Below are 23,244 nucleotides of genomic sequence, written 5' to 3'. Positions count from 1 at the left end.
GGCTACCGCCAGCTTACAGTACGTCTGCTTTGATCTGCCAATCGCATGGCTGGATTACACTGCATAATGAAGCTGCATGAGTTTGTTAGCTAACTGACAGCCAAAGTATCTGTGAAAGGAAAATAAAAGCAAAAAGTTAAAGCAAACAATAAGAAACTGACGCCTCCTCCTCTTCATTTCATTGTCTTTCTCCCTTTTTTTCATTCTTGTTCCTTCTGTTCAATGGTTGTTCATCCTTCCCTCCCCCTTGTTTACTCTCCTCCAAAAGTCTTGTCCTGGGTCACAGTCCTGTCCTCCTCTACTTTCATCCATAGCTCTGTCTCCACCTCGATCTTCTTCCTCTCCACAAGCAGGAGTAACAAGAAAAACCCAGAGAGGGACACATCCATTCGCCCCTAGGCCCTCCTCAGCTGAAGCCTATTACGTCATGTACCAGTCTCAGACCTGAACACTCTCAACTGCCACTTGACAAACTCCAATTCTGTCATTTTACTTGATTAATTGTCTCACTACACTAAAGCTATTAAGGCTCTTTTATGTTCATCCAAAGTTTTCGAAAGCACATTCCTTTCACACGTAATTAAGTAAAGCAAATTTATGACACACTTCAATAAAAACAATAGAACCCTGCGGATCTATTTACACTAGCTGCAACAAGTCCTTGCATGGCAAAGTAAGGTTGTAGTTGTAGTATTTTTTGGTTTAGATCATTGTTCAGTTTGTAATTGTTTCCCTCATCGCCCACTGAGCAATTGGACCATCTAACTATATTTCAGTTTCAGATCATAGCTGTTCATGGCTGTCTTGCAGTAGTGCAAGATTGTTTTTACAATGTTACATTATTTTTATTATTTAGTGCGTCATTATGTGAAATAGGGCTGCAGGATAACAGAAAAAAATGATAATCACGATTATGTCAAATCTGAATGATTAATAATAGTTTTGGTCGTCACGATTAATAATGACGATTATTCCTTTGAATATATATTTATATATATATATATATATATATATATATATGAATATGACACACACACACACACACAAAGGAATAATCGTCATTATTAATTAATTATTAATATACTTTCCAAGGTAACACAACAAACCTCATTAACCACCTTAAAAGCCACCACAAAGTGGCTGTCATTAGTGGGTTAATGATTGTTTTTCTATGCATTACTTAACCAGAGAGCATTTGTTGTATAAGTTAACTAAATAATCATGGAGATTCTGCTGTTTTTTTTCTGAGGCGTTTGCCAGTCATGTAGACAGAAAACACTGTATTCAATGTTCCAATGTAAAAAAAGCTATTGTGGCCCTCTTATTCAATTCCTGATCCTTTGCATAAAGTTTTTATCCAAAAAGACAGGTAATTTCATTACTTTTGATGTGCTAAAATATTTGTTAAACGAATGTCATTTAAAAAAAAAAAAAAAGCATATCTACATATTTAATGTAATGTAATGTGTATTTATATAGCGCATTTATTGTATATGGCCTACACCCAAAGCACTTTACAATCATGAAGGGGAGGGTCTCTCCACACCAACACCAGTGTGCAGCATCCACTTGGATGATGCGACGGCAGCCACCGGACAACAGCACCAGTGCACTCACCACACACCTGCTATTGGTGGAGTGGAGAGACTGTGATAGTGCCAATTCAGTGAATGGGGATGATTGGGAGGCCATGATTGTAAGGGCCGATAGAGGGACTTTGGCCAGGACACCGGGGTTACACCCCAGCTCTTTCACAAGAAGTGCCATGAGATTTCTAATGACTACAAAGAGTCAGGACCTCGGTTTAACGTCTCATCTGAAAGACGGCGCCCACTGACAGTGTAGTGTCCCCTTCACTTAAATTAAAACTGTAAAACAGAATGAAGTACATGGTCTGATCGGAAATAAAGGAAATTAGTTCTCTATTTCATTATTTAATGCAGAATATAGGCTAGCCTTTCCTTTTCCTTTCTTGTAAATAATAAAATTATCATCAGATTGAGGAAAACTAACCTGAATACCCACATGAACAGGGCCGCAATAGCTTTTTTTACATTGGAACATTAAAGTGTTTTCTGTCTCTATGACTGGCAAAGGCATCAGAAAAAAACGGCTGAATCTCCGTGAATATTTAGTTCACTTATAAAACAAATGTTCTCTTGTTTAGTAATGTTAGTAATGCAAAGAAAAACGTTCATTAACCCACTAATGAATTAGGTGGTTAATGAGGTTTGTTGTGTTACCTTGGGAGGTTTAGAATGAACAGAAGCAAAGGCTACCTGATCCACACTGCATTCCTTGGAAAAATAAAAAAGAACACTTGCAATCTAGACGCAGTCACTTCATGCTTGTGATTCGGTGCAATCCGTAAACTCCACCTATTAAAATAATGGCTTGGTCTTTATACTGTAAAATCGCAATGATATTTAATCATTGATCGTAGACCACAAATATCGTTATCGTGATCATAATACGATTAACCGTGCAGCCCTATTGTAAAATAATATAGTTTATATAAATGCACTGACACTGCTCTGCGATTTTACTTGACCTATCACATCATGGCTAAGTTGCTGTTGTCATCAATTGTTTCCACTTTGTTCAAAAAACCACTAACAGTGAAGTTTGGAATGTTTAGTAATGAGGAAATATCTCTACTAGCTTGAATTTGCTGAGGTCCTGAGAGCAATCCATTCTTTCACAACTGCTTGTAGAAGCAGCCAGCATGGCTAGGTGCTTGGTTTTATACACATGAGTCCTAAAACTTTTTCCCAATATAGTGTAGTTTACAGATCTCAGTCTTTCATCATAATTGATTCAAACCACCAACATTCAACTAAAACAGTTTTTGTGACTGTGGTGCTACAGATTCAGTGGCACACAAACAACTTTTTAGTATTTACATAAGTATAAACTGGAATTGACAAAATGTTAAAGGATCATGAAACATTAAAACATTCTCAGATGCAGATTACAGATTTTAGCAGAGGTGTTTGTGTGCACATCACAGAAACCAATCTTTTTTTTTTTTACTAACAGTTGTTTTTTAGATAACTGGTCATTTTTTAGTTTTATTTATTTTATTGGTCCTGGTTTTAAGAGTTCACACTTAGCTGATGATTGATTAGAAGCTTGTTTAGTAAGCTAGAGAGAGCCCCGAGCTCAAAAGATCCTCGAGCCCTGGGCTCCCTCTTGTTTTTGGGGCGAGAGGGGAGTTTGAGATCAGATAGATCTCAAGAAGTCCCCCGCTTATTAGTGGCTAAAAACAAAATACTTTATGAGGAAAAATACTGTTGGCTAGGAACTTGACTATGGTGCCAATTCGGTTTGGTCAGTTTACTTACGACGTATATCTTTGGATGGTTTGAGGAAACCAGGGAACCCATGCAAACACAGGGAGAACATGCAAACGCCGCACAGAAACGCCAACCAGCCCAGCAAGGATTGGAACCGGTGATATTCTTGCTGTGCGGCAACAGTGTTAACCACTGGGTCACCGTGTCACCCAATCTAAGAAAAAAAAGGGAAGGAATAGGGTAGGACTGGGGTATTCCACAATACGAAGATGTCTGTGGTATGAAGACTATGGTTGTTTATAGTGACTTAATTGTCTGATAGCAGAATTGTGTATTAGCTAATGTCCTGATCAGTCATAAGCATATCAATCATAGATCAATAAGTGATCCTCTCGAAATTAGTTTATAAATAAACTACATTTAAAATCTACATTGAGTTGACATCTCCATTTATGACATGTCAAAGGACGACTGTAACACAGTTCACTGATATTCATTCAATTCAGTTTTTGTAACCTTGTGTGCTGTACATGAGTATAACGATATCTTACATGTAGACTTTAAGAGTAAAAATACAGAGTTTCATGAGCCTTTAACAGAAACAATAATGAAAATCATTTTAAATTGAACCAGTTCTCGAATCCCAATCTTAATAAAAAACAAAACACAAACAGCCTATTATTAATTACGGATTTAGCCAACTCTGATCTACAGTAGCTGTGACAAAGTCTAGTTCTGTGACAGACATGCCCACTGATCTGATCCTATGGGGATTTCGCCAAACCCTGCTGGTTTTTTATGGTGTTTTTATTCCCTGTCAGTGATGGATATTTGCACTGCCAAAACAATATCAGCTGCCAACCATAATACCAATCAGGTGTCTGCCATGCCACCAACGCCATAAAAACCCTCAAGGCCTTTGCTTCAATCCATCTGGCCCGCTTTAGCCACTTTGGGGTCTGTTCAGATCCAGACTGCGGAACCTTTAAACCTACCCCTAAATCTTCTCCACCCCTCATCTATCTCTCCCCATGTCTCTCCCCACTCCACATGTCTGTTCATTGTTCTGTGTCTCTCTTGGTGTCCCGCTGCCCTGCTTAGAGATGGAAGCACGAAAGGCGACAGCAGGTAAGGGTCAGGTGGGCACCCGCCCCAGGATGCCCACCACTGCTGCAACATATGGAGGAGGATGAAGATGATAATGATTGTAATGAAGAAAAAGATGTTGGGGATCAGGGACGTGCCGCTCAAGTCTCCATAACCGTGTCGCCAGAGGAAGAAAGCCGTGCCACCCATGTCTGCCAGCTGTACCCAGTGGTACGGCATCACACCCGCGTTTCCTTCTTGTTGAGCAGCCTGCTGGTTGTGATGTTGATGCTGTGGTGGCTTATCTTCATTTGACAGACAGTGGAAGACGTGACATAAATAATGGAGGCTGCAGCCGCTCTCAGACTAACTTATGTGGATTATGAGAAATTTTCGGAGAAGAGAAGATGGAGACCTTCTTGTTCTTTAGTTTTTTTTTCCTCATGGCTTCTTAATTACTTCACTATTTCTCAGTGGATGATGACTGAGAGCTGATTTTAAGCTATTTATGAACCTTGTCTTAAAAACACCTGGAGACAAGATCACTATATTATCATAATAGGATGTAAAGGTTTACTTATTGCAGCCAATCATTCTGTTTCATGGAAATGGCTTGGTTTTTGGTTTATTGCAGTGTTTGCAAGGCAAGTCTGAATTGAAATGAAATCATTCCTCTTTTTTTTTTCAAGATGCAAATTCAGTGAGCCATTTTCTTAGTCTTGTGAGTATTTTGAGGTTTGAATATTGTATTTGTTTACATTTTTATTTCAAAAATTACCTTTTTTTTAAAAAAAAATGTCCCACTTATGCTACCATCTAACAGAATTTGGGGATAACTACTTTATTATTATTATTATTTAACAAAAGTGCTTTAAATTGACTAAAAGTGACAGTAAAGTATGAAAGGATATTCTAGACAGTTTTTTGCACAACGCAAAGAAAAAGAAAAAGTAAATGTGGCAAATAATCTTGCTATTTAGATATGTCAGGGTCGCAGCTCGTAAGACATGGGAAATGCATTTGCAAATTGACTTTACTTTTTCATTTAAAATGTGGCAGTCACTGCACATTCGCGGAATTGCAAACGGTAATGTGGAATTTGCAAATGCATTTGGATTATGTCACAATTTATTAGGCTGGCTTGTCAAAGCCAACCTACTGTTATCTTATTTAAACGTATTATTATATTTTTTATTCTTCTTCTGAGACTAAATTTGCAAGACTATTTCCTCTTAGAGCTTTCGAGCTATGACCACCAAACTCACTCCAGACCTCCAAACTATTCTGACTCAAGTTGCTGTATCTTTTCCGACTGATCCGACTTTTGGTTTTCCGAAAACTGTCCCAGGACCGTTGTGAATACTTCACATTCACAACATTGGACCAAACTTTGTGACCTCATAACTCTGCGTCAGACTGTCCTACAGACTTACGGCTGAGCTAACTACCAATGACTGACAACCTTTTAACTTTCTAGCCACACCCTAACTACCAGATACTGAACGCTAGCAACTGTCCCATAGACTACTATTGCAAGAGACTGTCATTGACTTGAATTAAATTGTGTGAACTCGTAGATCTATGGATCTGTCTGTCTGTCTGTCTGTCTGTCGATCGGTCGGTAGGTCAGTCGGTTGGTCGGTCTGTCTACTTTTTCAAATTGTTTTAAACTAAATAAACCATTGCCAACAGGCTTTAACAAGCCAGCCTCAAAGTGGGTTTGTCTCGACAAACTTTACTGTCTAGTTCATATTGAAATGCAATCAGAAAAACTATTTGCAATTGAATTTGAAAAAATGTCTGGAATATCCTTTTATAGTAAAGACTTTTCTGAATGAATGTTTCAGAATTTCAAAATTATTAACACAATATTATTAGTTGTTTTCAACCCTATTATGGGTTTTTGTAAATTACCTTCAATGCAGTGTGTAACACAGCTTTAAGTGAACAAAAACCTCCAGCCGAGGTTTAAATCTGAAAGCATTTCTGTCATTTAGTCATTTAAATAATTCGCCATTAGTTGTAATCTTTAGCCATTTTGTCATGACGTCTGAACAAAACATTACCCCTCACACTTGCTCCTGTTGCATTTGTGGTTGCTAGTCCACCATCAGTTGTCCTTTCACACCAGACTGCAATACCTATGAACCCATGAAAGTACTTTCATTGCAATGGCTTGAGTCACAGCAACTAGAACGCACCACCATTGACAACAGCCTGGGTCAGACCAATCACAGCAATATAACATTCCACAAAAAAAGGGGCTTAGAAAAATGGATAATTCTGTAAAAGCTATAATCTTTTATAATGCATATTAGGGGCACTTTAAATAAAATTAATAATAATCCACACTATTGCTACATTTAAAGTACTGCTTTTTAGGTCATAAGCATAGGATTTTTTTGTTTGTTTTTGTTTGTGACTGGATTTATTTGCATACTGATTGGTCATTCTTTGAGCCAAGCAAACACTGCAATTTCCTTCGATTAATGCCAATGTAGTTGTAGATTGTTAGGATGGGCATGTGTGTGTGTGTGTGTGTGTGTGTGTGTGTGTGTGTGTGTGTGTGTGTGTGTGTGTGTGTGTGTGTGTGTGTGTGTGTGTGTGTGTGTGTGTGTGTGTTCTTTAATAACTGTACATCTTTATCTTGTGACTAGTGGATTTCTCTGGACATCTTTTAAGCACACAGTGCACTTTGCTTCTCTTTCCAAATATAAATCTCTTCTTTATTGGCAACTGATGCATAACAAACGGCAGATTTCAATGTAACAACAAGAAAAAAAAACTTTGTGAAGTATATTTATGTTGTTTAAATCCTTAGTACATCAGCCTATCAGGCTTAAATTACATGCCTCCTGAATGTTATCTTATATTTCCATCACTGAGACTCCTGCATGCATCATAAACATCAGTAAAATGTCATACTATCTTTTAATTGATCTTACTAAAGCAATCACAGCATTCTTCACAGTGAAGCATCTGATACACAGCAGGAATATCTAGTGATAAAGAGAGATTTTTTGTTGATTCATTATATTTTATATGCATTTAAGTAGCTTCTAAAATGTTGTACACTTTTGCACTTCTATGGACCTCAGTCAGAGTAGATGCTATATTTAGTTTGACGCAAGTTTTGGTGTCACAATTACAATGTTCAGTACATATTTACTGTGTTCATTCTGCTAACTTATTGGTCAGGTGTATATAAAACCCTCTGTGGGCGTAGTCCATTCTTGTTCAGTAGGTTGCCTTGAATCATTTAAGGTTATTTGTTTCTTTATTTATTTACTTATTTTCATGTATTTAGTAAACACTGAAATTTTCATTTGCTTTAAATTATATATGGTATGTTCTCTGACTTCCATGATAAAGACAATCCAAGGTAAAATCAATAAAATAAAAACATATTACCACTTTCTGAAGTCATTTTCACATCTTGGACAATTTTGAGAACTAGTTTAAAAGTTTACAGGGATATTAAAGTTGGTTTGTTAAATTACATTTTTGTGCATTTTTCTGTTATCTCCATCAATCTGAACGCAACAACATTTAAAAACAAAAAAATGTTTCATGGCCGTCTTTAAAGGTGCTGTATGTAAGTTTGTAAGTAAGTAAAGTATAAAGTAAAGTAAGTAAAGTATAAAGTTTCTAAGTAAGTAAAGTATAAAAATACCATAATATGTTAAGAAACATGCCAAGTGAACATTCTTGTTTATCTAAAAAACAATACTTTGAAAAATGTGTGTTAGCTATCAGAATACCTGTCTTTGTTTTTGTTTTTTTTAACCCGCCCAAAGCCAGTTTAGCCAATATTATTTTTAGCACCCTGGGTTGCCTTAGTGAAAAACATCGTATTTCATTCATTTAGTTCGGAAGGCCCTTATAGTATGCGGTAGTGACTGAAATGCGACCTCTGGTGGACAGTAGCAGCCTCCGAAATGAGACGCAGATTCAGAGATTCAAATGAGGTTATTATTAGCAAATAACATTATTATTATTACGAACATTAGGTTAAGGTGGTTACCTTGTAACCCAGTGTCCTAACAACACGCTACATGATGAGATTTTCAGTGATGAGTAATTTGGCTGTTTGCGCCAGACGCAGCATGACAGAAATGTAAATACAGCCATTCATAAGCACAGAATAGTGCACTTACTGCATTCCAACGAAATGGTACGGTTTATAATCTTATTATTACATTTTAAACCTGTTTAACATTATTAAATGTTCATGCTGAATCAGTGAAATGTGTGTTGGCTTGCACCGAGTCACAGTTTTAAAGTTCAATTTCAAATGGTTTCCTTTATTTTCAAGATCTGAGGTGAACTATCTGCTTCTCTCAGTATATGACAATCATGTAAAATGGTATTCAAACTCACATTGTTAGCATTTCACACTGAAAAAAGCACATGAGGTGTACCTGAGGTGACCATTGTCAGTTTATCTTGTTGACAGTTGCAAGAAATAGAAGCCATTTTTAAAATATATAATTCAGATGATGGTTAGAACAAAACTCCTTTTAATATGGACAATATTGTTTCTATTGTGTGCCATTGCTTTTATTTAGAACTTGATTTAAATCTGCTTTAAATCAGCCTTTAGGCTCGGTAGTCAGACTTGCTTCTGTTGGTCCTCAAACTGGCAACCTGCACTTGCGCGTTTTGAACCACGCACTACCTAGTTCAACCACTGGGTGTCAAACTTACATTCTGCACTTTTAGGTGCAGTATCTTTTGTGATTTGCTGGTTATAGCCAAATAATGATTATTTCCAGAAAAAACTCTGCTTTCTACCATTCTCTGAAAATAAAATAGCATGTTTTTAATATTCAAAATATTCAGTATTTATTTATCCATTGTTTGTAGCTTTATCGAAGAGTATGTAATACATTTATTATAAAAACAGCTTAAGAAGATGTCATCGCTTTCTTCAATCTCTTTTGTTAGAGTTTTTGTGGATCTTTGAATGTCAAATATATAATCAGAAACATTTTGTTTTTGAAAAGTAAGAAAGATTGATTGATTGATTGATTGATTGATTGATTTTCTTTGTTATTGTACCAGGGAATGCTCATGGATGCTTATTTTAATCTGATAATAGTTAGAATTGTGATGTTAATATTCACTGAAAAAAAGTGCAGAACTGTTGCAAACAATTTATTTTTGTTGAATTTAAACAAACAAATTAAATTTAATAATGTTCAACATAATTTTTTATGTCTAAATTCAGCCCAAATAAATTGTTTACAACCACTTAACGTAAAAAAAACGAGTAAATCCAAGGAATCATCTTTTAAAAAATTTCAGTGTAGCTTTCCACAGTGTTGATCTAGTTTCACACTTAATTCACTTTACATACAAGTGTGCACTTCAGAGTTATTAATTTTGACATCAAGGCAAGTCTGGAAACTATTCCGTGGGTTTGGCGCCTGGTGCACTTCTCGCTCCACATGATAGCTTTATGTACCTTTTATTTTTAATGTAAATTGAACTTAACTCTGAATGTGAAGTGACTTTTGCTCAGCCTCTTTTAAATGCACTAATAACTGTGTGAAAGAATACTTTCAGACTTAATGCAAGTTGTCACACCGAGCTGTTCTGCCGAAAGAGCCACATGGTGAGCTTATGGTTTGCCTTGAATTTGACATTGCGTTCATTTCCTGTTGACATCCATCAACTCCGTGCCACTTTTATTGAATGAATAAAAACATTCGACCAACGATGTGCCAGATATTCCTAAATCAAAAGCTTTTTTGGCAGATTGCCTGAAGATAAAAGATTAAAACTCTAAACTAAAGTCATTTGTGAGGGTTTTGCAATTCATAATCTGCATATCTGTGCTGAGTGGTTTGAGTAATAGAAGTGGTGGACTCCTAAGAGTGATGAAGTCTCAAATGTATAGAGTTTGGGATTAAACACTCTCCTCAGCCGGTATTTGTGAGTCTCTCTGATCGATTTAGCTGTCCCGAGGCTCCTCTCCACTGGGACACACTTCTGCTCAGCATAATTTCATTCCAGCAGAGAGTGATTATGACAGAAATCATCATTTCCGATAATTTTCCTTGATAGAATGCAATAGAATGCCGTCGTAGGCTACACATCCAAAATGAGCAACATTACTGCTGTTGAAGTCAATATCGTAAGTATGAAATTTTAGATTAGTTGTGGTCAATATCATCATTTTAATGTGTTTAAATAATGGGGCAACGCTAATTTCAAAATGCATTTCTCTGCATGAATATTAACTGCTGGAAGGCAATTTTCATACCACTTACATTTAAGAAATCCAATTAGTTTGCCAGTGAATGTTTTCAAATTGCTTTATGCCTCTGCTTAATGAAGAAGTAAACGATTTGATTTTAGAGGTTGATGAAGTACATATGAAATCACAGAAGTGGTTATTTTTTTACTTTTCTAGCTTGTTTTTTTTGTTTGTCAGCCATCCAGAGTCTCTCCAGACTAAGCATTAGATTTTGTGTGTGTCTAGTAGCTTTGTTCCAGAGGAAGCCAGTACAAAATGCAATCTTACAGTAAAAAAAAAAAAAAAAAACTTGAACAGAAGTTCCAGATGGTGTTTAATAATGGTTGATGTCTGGAGGTGAAGCTAATGTAGCGAAAAAAAAGCAATTTTCCGCTCACTTTGTACTCCGTCTTGACCCCTCTTCACAGTCTCCTGTGGTAAAGACAAAAACCATCACCATTTCTGATGTCACCAACTCCCTTCGCAGTGAAATCGCCACCAAGGACATCCCGATAGTGCACACAGAGACCAAGACCATCACCTATGAGTCTGCACAGGTGAGCGAGCAGACTTTTTGTTTATACTGAGTTTGGCTAGTGTTTTGTTGTATGAGAATTTGGGTTGTCGATTTAATGTGTTAATTATGGATTTTAAAGCAGTTAAAAGGATAGTTCACCCAAAATAAAAATGTCACAATTTACCCTTCACTTATTTCAAACCTGTTTAAGTTTCTTTTTTGTGTCGGACACAGAATAAGCTTTTCTGACAATTGTTGTAAACTGGTAAACATCGACTCCCATGAAATTATTTTTTTTTTACTATAGATGTCAATGGTTATGCGTTTTCAGCATTCTTCAGAGTATCTTCTTTTGTGTTCAACAAGAAAAAAAACTTCTAAACTTTTGGAACAATTTAAGTGATGTTTAGGAAATCTTAAATTCTGGGAGAACTTTTTTTTTAATCCACCTGCGCTGTCTCCATACCTGTGTACGTCTTACATTTCATAATGTTGATCGGAGACTAACAACTCACTACTAGGGATGTAACGGTATTGTAAATACCGTCATACCGCAATATTAATTTTTTTCGATATTACCGAAGTCGCATGACTCGGTAAAACTATAGGTCTTCTGAGAAAATTTGCTCAGGCGAATGAAGCGAACGGGAGGTAGCGAAAACTACAATACCCATCATCCCTTGCGGTCTGTTGTCGCTACAGATCCAGTAATGCGGAAATGGAGTGTGCTGCTAGAAGCGGCAGGCACTTTTTTCCAGGGGTTTCAGTACAGCGTAACCGCTACTGCGTCATCGGGTGGGCGTGGCCTATCTGTGAATTTGCATAGGTCACGGATCATGCGCAGATTGTGAAAACAGCCGTTTGATTCAGATACCTGTACGTATTGCAGGGGTTTCGTGTCAAATGCCTTTTATATGCAGTACTAAATAGCTGTCCTGATCGCAGGTGTTTTATGTGAAGTCAGTGAATGTTATATTAAACAAATTAACTTAAGATACCTCTCAGATTACATTAATACTGTTATAACTTAAGATACCTGTCCCGATCCCACGGCTTTTGTGCCAAAAACTTTATATATTATATACATTAACATCAGATACCTGTCCTGATCCCAGGTGTTTCATGTATGATCACTTTTATATACATTAACATCAGATACCTGTCCTGATCCCAGGGGTTTCATGTATTATCACTTTTATATTATATACAGTAACATCAAATACCTGTCTTGATCCCAGGGGTTTCATGTATGATCACTTTTATATATATTAACATCAAATACCTGTCCTGATCTCAGGTGTTTCATGTATGATCACTTTTATATTATATACAATAACATCAGATACCTGTCCTGATCCCAGGGGTTTCATGTATGATCACTTTTATATTATATACAGTAACATCAAATACCTGTCCTGATCCCAGATGTTTCATGTATGATCACTTTTATATATATTAACATCAGATACCTGTCCTGATCCGAGGGGTTTCATGTATGATCACTTTTATATTATATACAGTAACATCAAATACCTGTCCTGATCCCAGGTGTTTCATGTATGATCACTTTTATATATATTAACATCAAATACCTGTCCTGATCCCAGGTGTTTCATGTATGATCACTTTTATATATATTAACATCAGATACCTGTCCTGATCCCAGGGGTTTTATGTATGATCACTTTTATATTATATACAGTAACATCAGATACCTGTCCTGATCCCAGGGGTTTCATGTATGATCACTTTAATATACATTAACATCAGATACCTGTCCTGATCCCAGGGGTTTCATGTATGATCACTTTTATATATATTAACATCGGATACCTTTCCTGATCCCAGGTGTTTCATGTATGATCACTTTTATATATATTAACATCAGATACCTGTCCTGATCCCAGGGGTTTTATGTATGATCACTTTTATATTATATACAGTAACATCAGATACCTGTCCTGATCCCAGGGGTTTCATGTATGATCACTTTAATATACATTAACATCAGATACCTGTCCTGATCCCAGGTGTTTCATGTATGATCACTTTTATATATATTAACATCAGATACCTTTCCTGATCCCAGGTGTTTCATGTATGATCACTTTTATATATATTAACATCAGATACCTGTCCTGATCCCAGGGGTTTCATGTATGATCACTTTTATATATATTAACATCAGATACCTGTCCTGATCCCAGGGGTTTTATGTATGATCACTTTTATATATATTAACATCAGATACCTGTCCTGATCCCAGGGGTTTCATGTATGATCACTTTTATATTATATACAGTAACATCAGATACCTGTCCTGATCCCAGGTGTTTCATGTATGATCACTTTTATATATATTAACATCAGATACCTGTCCTGATCCCAGGTGTTTCATGTATGATCACTTTTATTAACATCAGATACCTGTCCTGATCCCAGGGGTTTCATGTATGATCACTTTTATATTATATACAGTAACATCAGATACCTGTCCTGATCCCAGGGGTTTCATGTATGATCACTTTTATATATATTAACATCAGATACCTGTCCTGATCCCAGGGGTTTCATGTATGATCACTTTTATATATATTAACATCAAATACCTGTCCTGATCCCAGGTGTTTCATGTATGATCACTTTTATATTATATACAGTAACATCAGATACCTGTCCTGATCCCAGGGGTTTTATGTATGATCACTTTTATATATATTAACATCAGATACCTGTCCTGATCCCAGTTGTTTTGTGTATGATGACTTTAAATAAAAATAGAAAATAAATATGAGTTATGTTAATTAACTAAGATCGAGAAAGAAAAATTAACCACGATTTATTACAGAAAATGTGGTATTTATTTGTTTAAACATGACTGAATACCATATTTTAAACTACAAAAACACGGTTAATCTTACCACAACCATTATTATTTGGTTTAAAATGGAAGTACAAAAGCCCAGAGACAGTAAAACGGAGTAAAACGAGGTCAGCCGTTTTTGCTAATGAAATCTTTAAAATATAACATTATAAAAACAAAAAAATAACCTGTATGATTGTTTTTTCCCTCGTTATCCACCGCGGTAGGTTCTTTATCCATAATCATCCTGTTTGAAATGACCGCGCTAAAAAAGAACCTGTACTGCGCATGATCGGTGACCTCTCAGTATTGTTTTTTTTTTTTAAGGGGGCGTTTCCCAAACACCGACCGAGCCACGCCCATTTTACGTCGTGGTAATGAAACCCCTGGAATTTAGTGCATGCCTGCTAGAAGCGGGGATCAAAAAGAGCTGTAAAACTCTAAGGCCCCTTTTACAAGAGTGCGTTTTAGTTTTAAAACGGCGTTGTAGAATGAAAATGATACGCGTCCACACTCGCGTTTTACCCAGCGTTTCTGAACAGCTCTCCGTCCACACCAAAACGCTAAAAACGCACATCACGTGACCACAGACACTCTCGGGCAAGCGCTCCAGCATTTCTACCCAGATGAGAGCTCTGCTTGTCGGACTGCTCATCAAGCATCTTCCGCTGGATCTAATCTCACTATATTTGCTAAACGTGATATTTCATTCATGTTGTTGTCTTTATCTAACGACATAGGCCAATTCCCTGACTTTGGTCATTGGAATCTATTAAGTTACTTCACGGGTAACATGTTTTGGTTAAGCGCAAAGATAAGTTAATGATTAATCCAGGTACATTGACTGATCGCTTGCCTTTATTTCCTACAATGTATAAACTTATTGTATGTGATACTTTTATAATTGTCGATTATTAAAACTGATATTCAACAAAAGTGAGGGTGCGTTTCGTATTTTCACTGAAATTGAAAGGAGGTAGTTGTTATAGGCTCCGTTTTGTTATAAATATCCTCACAGTGAAGATGACGCTCATATATGCAGCACGACGCCTCAACATTTCTGCTGTCTGTTTTCTAATATTAAAAAGGAAATAGGCAGTTCCTTAAATCATGTTTACATTTTATTGTTGAGAAAGTGAAACAACGTAGCCAAGGTGATGTGAATGAAGTTATAAAGTACACTGTTCCGTTTGAAGATTTACGCGTGTCCTCGGTATGTTTTCCATATCAAACTGAGAAGGGGGAGACTGCAGCCTTGATCAAACTTGCGAAGTCTTAACTTACAAGAAGAGGATGCGAGACTGAACTGTGTGTGGGCTACTTAATATTGAGGAAAAGCCCCAATCAGATAGGCGAACGTTTGCAGCCCCGCCTCCGTTTTCAGATGTCTCCGTCTTTCCCCATCCACACTGAGACGGAGCAGCAGGTTTCAGAATGAAAACGGCCTCTCCAGCGTTTTCAAAAAGCTCCGTTTTCGGCGCTCGAGAAATAAGTCATATAAGTCATATCTCTCTTGTCCCAGAAACCTCAGTACCAAATGAGAGGTTTTTTTTCTGTTGCAGGGGACATTGTAAATGCCCAGAGATACCAGCTTTTACCAGATTATATTTATATGATAATTTTCCTTTAAACCCATCTCTATCTAAGTGAGTGAGTGATTAAATGTTGAATGTGAGGAGTTTTCAAAAATACTAAATTAAAAACTTAAATTTTTTTTTACATGGTTTAATATTTTTTTTGTTATTAAAATTGAAGTTCCTGTTTCAAAGCTTACAGATAGATGGCTAATTTGTATGTCATTGACACTTTTGGCTCTTTTTTGGAGTATTTTCATAAGTTTTGTTTTTTCCTGTAAATGATTCAATAAATACCGTACCGTGACATTCATACCGAGGTATTACCGTACCGTGAAATTCTGATACCGTTACATCCCTACTCACTACACAATGGAGTTTATTAAGTTCAGTTATATGCTCCTAAAATCAAGATACTTGGCCAATAATGTATCGTATGAGATTTTTTTATCATGTAATAGTTAAGCAATATCACATCAGTAATGAATGCAATCTCAGAAAAGGGCTGTTTTGCAAATCTGATATTGGGTCTGTACATTTAATCTATGTTTGAAATTAAAAAAAAAAAAAAATTGTCAAATTGTCCAAGTAAACATTGAGCAACAAGGACTTCATGAGGGACAACTTTGTGTAGAGAAACACTCTACTTTATCAACACACAGCAGTGGTTCATTTCTAAACTGATTCTTCTAAATAGTGATCTAAATGGATCAAATGAAAAAAAGACTCAGTGACTCACTCATCTGACATTTACAGCCACCTACTGCCTTCTGCTTATTTGGAGTAATATTTCATCAATTATATAAAGAAATCAAAAAATGTTATTATTTACTAACCTTCACATTGTTTCAAATGTATGAATGTCTTTGTTTTAAAGATAAAAGATATTGTAATGAATGTTAGTAGCTAAACCCTTTTTAGACATGCTGTAAACATTCTGTACAATAAATATTTACAGATATCTAAGATTTAATTATTTTTAGTCGATTTCATTCATTCATTTTCTTTTCGGCTTAGTCCCTTTATTAATCTGGGGTCGCCACTGCGAAATCAACCGCCAACTTACCCAGCACATGTTTTACGCAGCGGATGCCCTTCCAGCCTCAACCCAACCCAACCCAGCACAATCCACGCAAACACAGGGACTCCACACAAACTCCACACAGAAACGCCAACTGACACAGCCGAGGCTCGAACCAGTGACCTTCTTGCTATGAGGCGACAGCACTACTACTGCACCACTGAGTCACCTAGTCCGTTTTATTTTATTTTATTTTATTTAATCGATTGACAGCCTACGCTTAATATGTCAAACATGGAATGAAAAATGAACTGGAATGCAAAATTTATCAGCATTAAAGGTTTCATTCACCTCGTAGTGGACAATCGGTTACCATTATCTTATTCTCAAGGTGAATATAAATTAGGATGTTTTAGATCAAATCTGCAATTTCTGTTCCTCTCGTGAAATTATATTCACAAAAAAAACTGTGACTATTTAAAAAAGATCCAATTTTAAATCCATATAAATTCAGTATTTTAGCTTAAGCCATCTAAAGCAGGGGTCACCAATCTCGGTCCTGGAGGGTTGGTGTCCCTGCAGGGTTTAGCTGCAACTTGCCTCAACACACCTGCCTGGATGTTTCAAGTATACCAAGTAAGACCTTGATTAGCTTGTTCAGGTGTGTTTGATTAGGGTTGGAGTTAAAATCTGCAGGACACCAGGAGCAAGTTTGGGGACCCCTGATCTAAAGGGATGCGAGTGCTTTATCAGACAAACAGATGTACAGTGGAAACAAGGGAAACATAAGGGCGATCTTAAACAAAAAAAGGCCCCTAGCCTATAAGGTGTCTTATGGAATATCTTAAACTGACCAGTAGCTATGTTTGGTAACACTTTATTTTAATGGTCCATTTGAGTATTAGTAGATTGTCTGCTTAATATCTGTCAATATGCTCCTTCAACAGACATTTAATGGGGGGGTTGATTGTAAAAGGGGTTGATTGTACTTTTCCGACAATGGAAAAGTAGTTGTTCCTTGTGCCACCTGGTGGATATTGTGTAAAGCACAAAAATATATAGATATTTTTTTAATGAATAGGCGACCCTTGCTTCTGCAGCACAGCGTGTCAAATTGCAGCATTACGCGTGAAGAAATGCATTCTCAGTGGCCATATCTGTAATTCAGACTTTCATTCACATATAAACATTGATTATTGAACAATGTTTACCATGTTTAAATTTAGCCATAGAAGATTGAGCATGTATAACTCTTGTATTGGCTCGTTTCCACTGACTGGTACAGTACAGTACGGGTCACCTTTATCAGGCTTGCGTTTCCACTTCCAAGGGTACCCTTTTGGTGGGCGTGGTGTATGACAGAAAGAGTCAGTCGACGTCATTTCCGCTTGAGAAAATATCTATAGCTGTACGAATCGCTTGCATATCATATGAGAAGCACTTCTCACAAAACAGATGCTTGATACACATAAATACTTCTGGATAAAGGTTTATTACTAACTTTTCTATGAACATGAGTTGATTATAACTGCTGATCAATGACGAAATAGCCTTTTGCAATTGTGTAAAATGAATAAATGCAACATATATAAACACAAATACAGACCCTTACAGTCTCCAATATGTTACCAAGAAGAACTACACACAACAGACATTTAGTCCTTGTTTAGGTCCAAAATAACACAAAATTTTGCCCACAGTCAGAGCATACCTCTCATCTGTGTCTTCAATCTTCAGCAGCACATGTAACCTCTGTTAGAGAGTAATTCCATCATTCTGAGTTCATAATAGTCCAAAAGGTGATGATAATAGTTAAACGTGGCAGTTTGTACCTGTTTGCTGAAAAAATAATGTGCTCTTTTTTTTCAGGCCTCTCCTTTTTTTTCACGCTTCACTCTCGCGTTTGTCCGTTACTGACAGGATCTGGTTTCAAAAGCACGTCAATAATTAAGCGCATGTTATTATCATGAGCTCAAGAAGTTTGTTATTTCAGATATAAGTGCAAGCAATAAAGCGTAACTGCTCGCGCTTCAGACTGGCTCGTAAAAAAGGTGCACAGGGTAAATCTGCTCTTCTTTTTGGCTTTGTGGCTGTTCATCAAGACGACAACAGGGTTTGCTTGAGCCCGGGTCGACCATGGCTCGCTATTATATGTTTATATAATTACGCTGTTATCTCTCGGCTTTGTATTTTAATCATGGTGGATCCTTTGTTTTCATTCTGGCTTGTTGCGTAAGTGAATGACGTTTCTCTGTAAACCAATAGTGTTCAGCTGCGTGTCTAGCTCCGCCTTTTGGTACCCTTTCGAAAGTGTGCAGAAAAAGTGATACAGTATGGTTCGGTATGCCTTTTGACAGTGGAAACGGCCATAAAAGTGTACCACACCGAACCGTACGGTACCACTCGATGGAAACAGGTCATAAGAGAGCCAGCAAGGATTGTTCTTGCATGTCACACCAGCATGTTTTAGCTGACATAAGAATCAATGAGTTTTGCTTTAATTCATTCATTCATTCATTCATTCATTCATTCGTTGTTGCACTGAGAGACTATACTTTATTTACAGTACTTTTATTTTTGATTTGAAAGGTCTGCATTCTTTTACAAAACTTGCTTTCTCCCTTTTTAAGACATTTTAAAACATTTTTAAGCAGAAAAAAAGATTTGCAAGCGAATGCAAAGGTACTCCTGAGAACACAACAATTTGTGACAGATGGTTTTGCAAGCAAACGTGCTGAAATGTAATTGTTTCTCCCATCTCATGTTTTCTCAATCACCAGGTCCCTTAGTATCCACAGGAAATAGCTCTGGGAGTAAGTGATAAATAAAAGCTTTAATGGTGGAAGCATACTCTAACCGCATGCGTTTGTTTGTTTGTTTGAAAATAGCCTAATGCACTGGCAGAAAAGGAGTCTGGGATGCTGTTGAGTGCTCAGACCATCACCTCAGAGACTGTGAGCACCACCACCACAACCCAGATCACCAAGGTATCAGGCTCTCACATCAAATTATACCAACATCTGCAATGGCATGAAAGATCCTGCATCGTCTGCTGTTTATAGAACTGATTGCAGTTGAATGACTTCTATCGCAATTAAATTACCAAAATGATTTGATTAGCAATTTTCACAAAACTATTTGAGAAATATCCAACATCTGATTTGCAATGGCTGCATAGAGTACTAAAGTTAGGGCCTATTGCTGCCAGGAGGCTGGGTACGTGAGATAAAGGAATTTGTTAATTACAATTTATATCACCATTCTACAGTATCTTTCCATTTTGCAAGTTAGCCAAGAATGGCCGTACTGCACAGATGAGATATTCACTTCACTGTGTTTCTGGCTCTCTCTCATTCTCTCGTTCTCTTCCCTTTCTCTGCTCAAGACGGTGAAAGGCGGGATCTCAGAGACCCGTATCGAGAAGAGAATCGTGATCACTGGAGACACTGAGATTGACCATGACAAGGTGAAATGCACCTACAGATAATAACCACATCGGCAAAAGTTGATGTAGGCTGTTTTTAAAGACTTAAAGAGATTTTAATCAAAGGAAAAAATATAAATATTTGGTCCAGTTGAATGAAAGATTAAAAAATAGGGCTGTCAAAGATAACACATGAATGTATGCAATTAATTCCAAATCTCTAGCTAACTAATTGAATGCAAATAAATGACTTTCTATCATGACCACTCTCTGGATTTAGAATGGTTATAAATATGTATATGGCACTGTTTATGTCACAGGTGTCAATTCCACTTACTGGAGGACCAGAGCTCTGCACAGTTTAGTTTCAACCCTAATTAAACACACCTGATCAAACTAAGGCTGCATTTACACTGCAGATCTTGATGGTCAATTCCGATTTTGTGACTGCATATAATTTTTTTGATGATTGATTTTTGTTTGATGATTGATTTTTTTTCGTCAGCATTTACACAGCAGACGGAAAAGACGCAATGACCAGGAAAAAAAGAGCGGACTCTGACTAACAGCTGATTATTAAAGAGTGCTCTTTTCTCTATTCCTGTATGTAATCTGTTCACAGCTTTTGACAAGCTGTTTTACTATAGTTTATGACAGAAAGGTTCTCATTTGTTCATCTTCTTTTGATATATAGGCTTTTTTAAACCTTTAGTCATCTTAATGTAATGTCCATGGCGTGATTTATGCACGTGATATATGCACTAGTTTTTTATTAGTTTATATTGGTTACGTGGCGCTCTCTCGCTCTCGTTTACATGATTAAATGCTTATGTTTTATGACAATATAAGAGCTGTTTAAGTCCTCATGTATGAGATTTAAGGTTTGAAGTCTAAAAAGAAAGTGTCAGACTTCTACGTCCTTCACTATGGTTTTTAATGACAAGCAACTTGACAGGTGTAAATTCGATCTACCTGCTTACACTGCAGACACTAGAACACAGATCCGATTCATATCAGATAAATTTCCACATATGAACAAGGCCTGAGTCTGATTTGAGTAAATCGGAATCCATGTGATTTGTTCCTGCTTACACGTACATGGGCCATATCCGATCTGTGCCACATGGGAGAAAAAAATCGGAATTGAGTCACTTGAACAGTGCAGTGTAAATGCAGCCTAATCGAGTCCTTCAGGCTTGTTTGAAACCTTCAGGTAAGTGTATTGGAGCAGGGTTGGAACTAAACTGCAGAGCTGCGGCCCTCCATGAACTGGAATTGACACCTGTGGTTTTTGTGTTTGGTCTTGGCGGCATATATCTGCTACACTGCTGCTGCTGGTAATATATATATGTTACCCCGTAGTAGATCAAAACACACTGCAGTATAACAGCATAGAACAACGCTGAGCATTTAAAATGATGAGAAGCTTGATCATTGCCTGCAATAGCCAATCTACTGCGCCAGTGTTGGGGCTAAAATATTACAAGTATTGCAAGTCATGTATTAATATTGCTTTTCTAAGTAACGAGTAAAGTAACGTATTACTTTAAAAACATTAAGTAGTAATATTTGAGTTACTTTTTTTAAATGTATTGGTACCTTTTAGTTTAATTAATTTGCTTTTAAAAAATACATTGCTCAATTAAAATTGGCTCAAAGAGCGAAATTTTCTCCCTACAGAAACAAACAGAAACCAAGATGGCAGAGCTTTATATTTCTGTGCTGGTATTCTCATTATTATTAATGCATTAAAGAAAACTAAAAGGGGATTGTCTGAATGCTCATTTTACTTCACTAATAATACAAAAAGTATAAAAGCATTAAACACATTGCTTTAAACTTTTAATAATCTGTAAAAACGGCATTTAGAGTTAATAACCTAAATTATTATTATTTTATGTGTTTTTTAAAGGTAAATAAAGGTTATAAAGTGTGTTTTTTAATCGCAGAGCTCCTCTGCTTATAAAAAGAAGGGAAAAAAGGTAAGTAAAAGTAATGTGAAAGTAACGTAACATATTACTTTTCATAAAAAGTAACACAACAAGTTACTTTTTGGGGAAGTAACCTAATACTGTAATGCATTACTTTCAAAAGTTAATGATGTAGGGGCAGATCAGGTGACCTACAGTATCAGTCTGCGTGAACCTCCATAGAATTTCATGGCAGAAATTGTACTGAGCATGCAAAATCATGTCACATATATTAATTAAAGTCTGTACATTTTTTGGCTGGATAAAGCAAACCAATGTCTCGTAAAGTTTTGATTTACAGTATTAATAGTATATAAGTATTTAAGGATTGTAATCTTGTAATGATATATACATGTTACGTAATTAAATGGATCTGTGTTCTGTGTAGCAAGGATAAGTATATGTAGAACTGTCCTGTCAGCATGTACAGTTTATGGATTGTACAGCTATACAAATATACAGGTTTCATGAATGGAGTATCCACAGAGCAGAAAACTGAGCTATTTTGATCTATTTTGAACGCGTGCTCCACTTCGTATGTGCTTTGCTTAACGCAGCAAAAAAACAACCTTTGCATGGTGTAATGAAGAGAACTGATTTCATAGCGTAGTGCTTTTTGCATCCAATGTGAAAGCAACATCACAGTGCAATGACTACAGCTGGCAGTAGAGGGCAGTGTGGCTTAGCATAATCTATTTCCGGCTCATATTTTAAGGCATTTTGTCTCCGCTGAAAATTATCAGCTAAAAATGGCATTTTTACTTTGCTGATGATCATTTTCTGAGGCCCAAAATACAGAGCATGCCTAGTTTTGATCATTTTTATAGGTGCTTTGGTCTGCATCAATGTATAATACAAATTATATGTACTCTATTATTTGGTCATTAAGTGGCCTTTTGGAATCTCCATAAGTGTTGTTTAAATTAACCTTGAAAAATTCTTTCTAGATAATAATTGTTCATAGTAAATGATGACAAAATAAACCCATTAAACAAGATGAATGCCTTATGCTTATGTAATTTCACAAGCATGCAGTTCATTGTGATTTGTTGCATAAAACGGCAATGAAAAATCACTATTAAAAGTAATGTTGTTACAGCCCTAACTATAACTAAATACTGAAAGTTTTGATTACCTCAAAGCTATCGCACATGATTTTTAAGCCACACATTTTCTGTAATCATTCTGTGGGGACATTTTGTGTATTACTGGAACTACTGGTTTCCACATCTTCTGTTGCCAACGGTCTGGT

At 36.6% G+C, this 23,244-nt stretch overlaps 1 protein-coding gene and 1 long non-coding RNA gene across 2 annotated transcripts in view; both read left to right on the top strand.

Moving 5' to 3' along the window:
* epb41a (erythrocyte membrane protein band 4.1a) overlaps positions 1–23,244 on the top strand; it is a 167,053-nt gene that overhangs the window by 135,524 nt on the left and 8,285 nt on the right. Inside the window, exons 18-20 of the mRNA XM_073931826.1 lie at positions 11,052–11,180; positions 19,487–19,585; positions 19,984–20,064. Coding sequence (XP_073787927.1) covers positions 11,052–11,180; positions 19,487–19,585; positions 19,984–20,064 — 309 coding nt within the window. The remainder of the gene's footprint in view (positions 1–11,051; positions 11,181–19,486; positions 19,586–19,983; positions 20,065–23,244) is intronic.
* On the top strand, positions 6,963–9,651 carry LOC141379040 (uncharacterized). Its single transcript, XR_012394966.1, has 2 exons — positions 6,963–7,985; positions 8,028–9,651. It is a non-coding gene; the product is annotated as an uncharacterized lncRNA (long non-coding RNA).

The sequence above is a fragment of the Danio rerio genome, chromosome 19 (assembly GCF_049306965.1).
Source record: "Danio rerio strain Tuebingen ecotype United States chromosome 19, GRCz12tu, whole genome shotgun sequence".
In the NCBI taxonomy this organism is placed as follows: domain Eukaryota; kingdom Metazoa; phylum Chordata; class Actinopteri; order Cypriniformes; family Danionidae; genus Danio; species Danio rerio.
This window is presented reverse-complemented; position numbering and strand designations above follow the sequence as displayed.